General features: G+C 37.2%; 1 protein-coding gene across 1 annotated transcript; it reads right to left on the bottom strand.

The window, feature by feature from the left end:
* Window positions 1-364: 364 nt before the first annotated feature.
* LOC139443552 (cell division control protein 42 homolog) lies at window positions 365-1,264 on the bottom strand. Its single transcript, XM_071224530.1, has 2 exons — window positions 1,046-1,264; window positions 365-772 (listed from the first exon to the last, which is right to left on the bottom strand). The coding sequence occupies exons 1-2, from the start codon at window positions 1,262-1,264 to the stop codon at window positions 365-367; spliced, it is 627 nt and encodes a 208-aa protein (XP_071080631.1).
* Between the last annotated feature and the right edge of the window lie 4,172 nt (window positions 1,265-5,436).

Here is a 5,436-nt window from a genome sequence, read left to right as displayed (position 1 = left end):
CTGACTTAGCTCAAAACACGTATCGTATTGAGGAGACATATCGACAAGACTCTGATGATCATATATCACATACATAGTTTATTGAAGGCAAATACGAATAACAGTAAACAGTAACATATATGAAAGAACGATTGTCACTTATAACAGACATAGGACGTGGTTGTAAATAGCACTAATCGGTCATTCAATAAAATGTATGTATGAAAAGCCTTTGTATGAATGTCATGTATAAGTAAAGTGGAACATCTCCCTCCCTCCATTGTTGATGTAATTTTCATTTGACATTCATATTGCAACAATATTCAGATATCTCATAATGCTTGCACTTTGTAATTTTCCATCATCACATGAAAGCCTGTTGAATCTAGTAATTTACAAAAGAGGCACTTCTGCGTCTGAACATCTTCTGGATAATGTTGGTTCTCTTATTTCTGAATTTGAGAGCAGAGAAGACAACATGCTGAAAGACCTCCTTCAAGCCCTTGTGGTCGTTAGCCGAGCACTCCACATAGCAGTCAGCACCGATGTCCTTGGCCAACTGGACACCCTCGTCCGTGCTGACCCCAATTCTTTCATTTCCGACTCGGAGGTCTATCTTCGTGCCCACGAGGATGACAGGTCTCTTCTGTTTGTGTTGTTTGGAGTGTCTCTTTAGTTCAGGCATCCACAGGTCATTGACGGTGTGAAATGTCTTCCGGTCAAAGGTAGAAAAACACAAAAGCAGGACTTCACTTTCCTTGTAGGAGAACATTCTTAGGCTCTCAAAACGTTTCTGTAAACGTAAGAAGGATAGATCAGTACACGATGTATAGTAAATAGAACCAACAAAAACGCATATATGCCACCTAAATAGTGATAGAAACACTTCAATTAAATTCAGAATGTAATGTTTGATGCGATACTTTTCTGAAGCTAAACATAATCCACGCTTATCCATACACATCTTATAAACAATTTTCGTCAATATTGCAACTGGTTCTATTCTCAGTGTTAACACGAAATTCACAAAGTAGTATTACTGAATGTAACATCTAAATAAACATACCTTTCCTGCTGTGTCAAACATGCTGATGACAAACTCCTTTCCGGCTACGTGCAGGGGAACGACATAGTTGTCAAACACTGTGGCTTCATAATTCTCCTTGAAAGACTTCTCAGCATAGCTCTCGGAGATGCTGGTCTTTTCGACCATCTCATCTCCCATGATGGCACAGTACACGACCTTCTCATCAAGATTCTTCATATGTTTGTTCCATCCCTTCATGTTTATGCAAATGTATCGTTTCAAACATGCAAATCGTTTTCTGTTGGTACATTGTGGGCGTCTGAATATAAAGATATCACCGGCCAATCAGAAGACTAAACCTGTAATTAGGCAAGTATCATGCGCTCTCCCCGGTGTCAAAGTCTGAGATGACCGTCTTGAGCTGTCTCGTTTGTAAATCAACAGACAATGATCAGTAGTTGTCTAATTAGAGTATTTGTATTTAGGCAAATACGTCGGATTGGATTAATCAAATAAATGGATTAGCTTGGCTGGATTATTTTGATTGTCTGAAACGATATGGATGGTAGAAGCACGAAATGAATTTCAGTCTAAAAGCTGAGCTAATTGCAACTTAAATCCTGTACTTTATTAGAAAGGAAAGTATTCGTCTGTCTCTTTCTTCTAAGTGACAATTTCACAGGCAGTTAGATCAAGAGTTGGATATATGTTCACAGTTACTTTTTTTGTATAACGATCAGAATTTTCTTTTTAATCCTAGGGATTTGATTATGTGAGACTGACACATCTGGAAGAAAATAAATTAAAACATCTCATGTATATTATTTGCAAGGCTCTTCAGTGAATTTGTCGGTATCTCATATGTCATCCTCGGCTTTATGTCTGCCCTCTATGTCATTTTTAGGATAAATGTACGATGTTTTTAAAAAGAAAAAGAAAACTGTTCAGCTGAAAGTAATTCAGTTATATCAACAGCTGCCCTATGAAACCTATATATCGCCTTTATGATTCATTCATTTGGTAAGAATCTACAAGTGAATTTCAATTTTTTAAATGCGTTTATGCACTATCCCCCCCCCCCCCCCCCCCCCCCCCCCACACACACACACACACACATTCACACACACCCTCGAGAGTGCATGGTTTCGGTTTTTTTATACTTATAGCCTGATATGTCATGACATCTCAAATTAAATAAAGTATGTGTGAGTTATCGGACGTTATGTCTGACGTCACCTGTATAAATATTCTATTTGTTATATCATTTACTCCAGCATTATTTTCGAAAACATTACATTGTCTCGGATTGGAAATTTTAGTGTCCCTAATTATCGAGACATGAGTACGAAGTGCGTGCTTATTTTGCGTATCTTTCATGTATTGGACATATTTCTTTAATACAGCTATTTCTAATGTCTGGCTCATCATGGTCATATGTGGTTACTAATTATTATACATCTCGTCGCTATGATTGAGGTTATGAATATACAGTAGATTAATTCGTTTCCCTTCGGAATAAAAATAAAAGCGACAAAATTCTTTTCATATCCATAGAGTCGACTATAACCAAGTGTCTATGAATCACTATGAAATACTTTGATGATACTAGGTGTTAGCGAAAAGGCGAACAGGTGCCCATTTGACTTAATTCATCGACAGCTGTTCACGTCTTTTCAAACTGCTAATTCAACCGTGTGATAAAGATGTATTATCGCCCTTTTTTGACAGTTAGGGAACGGTCCTTTTCGGCAGGTTAATTTAGAAGTAGAACGTATACTTGTTTTGACAATGTGTTTGTGCCAAACGGCTAGGAAGTATGGGGTTTTGAAAATATAGATGTCATAAAGAGAGGACATCTGATCTCAGAAATTCAACACCAAACTTCATGTCGATGATGAATAGGTCGAGAACCTTTAAATATTAGAGTTTGTAAACAGGTTATGTCTTTCCGGCATAAGCCTACTTATGAAAATGGCCTTACGTAATTAGACAGTGACGTTAACGCGAATATGTACCCATGGTTACAGTTTGTAAAATGTAAAACAAATTTTAAATAATGTTGGCGTTACACAGCTATTTTATGACCATTCCTTGTGCACCCCGCCCTGGTTAGTCTCATATGTTGAACGAAAACTAAAAGACAAATTCCTACAAAACTGGAGAAGTAGTATCACCTTGAGTCCTTCGGGACAGTATTATCAACAGCAAGCCCACACTTCGAACGATATCTTCTTCTTCCGACACACAGTCAGATTTTTTATTAAAGTCTCACCTCGTACAATAAAAGCAATATAAAAATGAATTAAAGGATTGGTTATGAAAGACTATATTTACAGCAATTACATTTCCAGAAATAAAATACGTAATAAAAATACATACATATATTCATAACATTAAGCTACAAATTATAAAAGTTGTTTCATTTTTCTAATAAGAGTTTGCATGTTTTGGCCGATACATACATCATTTAAACGCTGGACAAAATTAAAGAAAATTTTCATTCACTTAAAGCCCTAAAATTACCACAGATTGAATTGCACTTTTTTTAAAAGAATATGTGTAAGATTATGGTAGAGTGGACAGTGCAACATAACTTGACATTCATCCTCAACACATTGTGGATCGTCTCCACACCGAAATATGCCACAACACGTCAGAGCACACCAGAGGGTAGGGAACTCTGCGTATACGGCTCCACGCCGTTGGACTCTTTAAAGTGAAAATGCTCCCCATATTGCAGCAACGTAATTGATAGTTACCCACACCAAAGAATAGCAGAGCTTTGTGAAGGTCCTACACTGCATTCCTCCTGGAATATTGCTTTTGGATATAAGAATTCCTAGAGCTCAACTAGCTCTACAACTGTTCAATGGGTTGTAGTCCAGATAATCCGACAACAGTAGGCCCGTATAAGTGTAGCTTTCAACCACTTCAAGACTCATGTCTCCACATCAGAAACATAGACTCTGTTCCTCTGGATGATAGGCTCCTGAAAAATAGAATTTTCGACTTTCGGGATTTACAGATATTTCATTCAACATACACCATAAACCATACAGTCGTCTGAGGCGCCGCGATTCGCTGGGCACGCCAGAAACCTATGATTGTGGGTTCGAATCCTGGTTCGCCGCTATTATGTTTCTAGGTTTGTCAGCACCATACCCGTGCTCGTGGTTTTCACCGAAGTGGTAAACGTCTGAGACCTGCATCACTTCGGGCTTTCCTCCCACATTAAGCTGACACGGCGTGATATAACTGTAATACTGTTAAAAGCGGCGTTAAACCTATCTCACTTACTTACTTATAGCTTTTGATGCGAAGTTCTTTTTCAAAGAATCGATTTAATTCCGAATTTATTTTGTCATCTGGACAAATCTGTTTAAAATATATAAATGACTCAACGCAGTTATGGACAAAAGAAATTTGGCCAGATTTATTGTTAACCTGTTAAGTAAAATTTAAAAACATCAAATACAACATTTTGAGTATTCTGTACATCTGCCATCTAGATATGAATCATAGTTCAAAAATACTTCAGATAGAACTGACACACCGCAGTAACAAATTGAGGAGATATATTGTTTTCACCGTTCTCTTGATTCTTTTCTGCTTTCACTAGCAAGCGAAACTCAAGTAGAATTAGAATCCGAATCTAGGATTTGGGAAGAGAAGCCGACCAAGGATCAATGTAGAGTATAACCTCTCTCGTCGCGATGTAGTGGTGAAAATACAGCAGTTTAATCAGATTCCCTTCAAAGAATTGTCTGCTGGTGCACACGCGACTTGAGTCATCGACAGCTGCTTGCTTCGTTCAAACTGATAACATATTTGTATATTTTTTTGAACTCTGTTTATGTGTTTTGACGGTTCAACATAAACGGAAAGCGTGTTGAATATTAAAATATATAGTTCTCAAATATTTTAAAATCTATTCTAACTATTATTTTCAATTACCTTGGATACCTTGGACTCATCTCAGTAACATAAAATGCGCCCCAGGAGTAGAATGTACATTATCCACTATTTAGAGTTGCCTGTCAATATGAAACTGTTTTGTTACTTATAACTATGTACTACGTAAAGCATGCAAGCTGCCAAAAAAGGCAATTGGCTTTTTTATTTATACATTCGTGTTACGTTCAATTATATTCTACACTATCACCGGCGAATGTAACTAAGACATTTATTATATACTTCAGTGTGAACGACTGAGTTTTCTGAATTTGAGAAAAGGGATATTTTCATTGCCGCAAACATAACACTTGATATTTCACTGCAGTGAACATAATACTTCGACGAAACTATTGTCATATACGAGTTACCTCCCCGCAAATTCTCTCCCTTCTTGTCGTTTCGTTATGATTGATCCGAAAAATCTAAGTTTCTCATTTAACTCGTCAATCGTTTCGCAAAGCGACATATCAGTTACG

This window comes from Haliotis cracherodii, unplaced genomic scaffold (genome assembly GCF_022045235.1).
Source record: "Haliotis cracherodii isolate W230 unplaced genomic scaffold, xgHalCrac1.p SCAF_5, whole genome shotgun sequence".
NCBI lineage: Eukaryota > Metazoa > Mollusca > Gastropoda > Lepetellida > Haliotidae > Haliotis > Haliotis cracherodii.
This window is presented reverse-complemented; position numbering and strand designations above follow the sequence as displayed.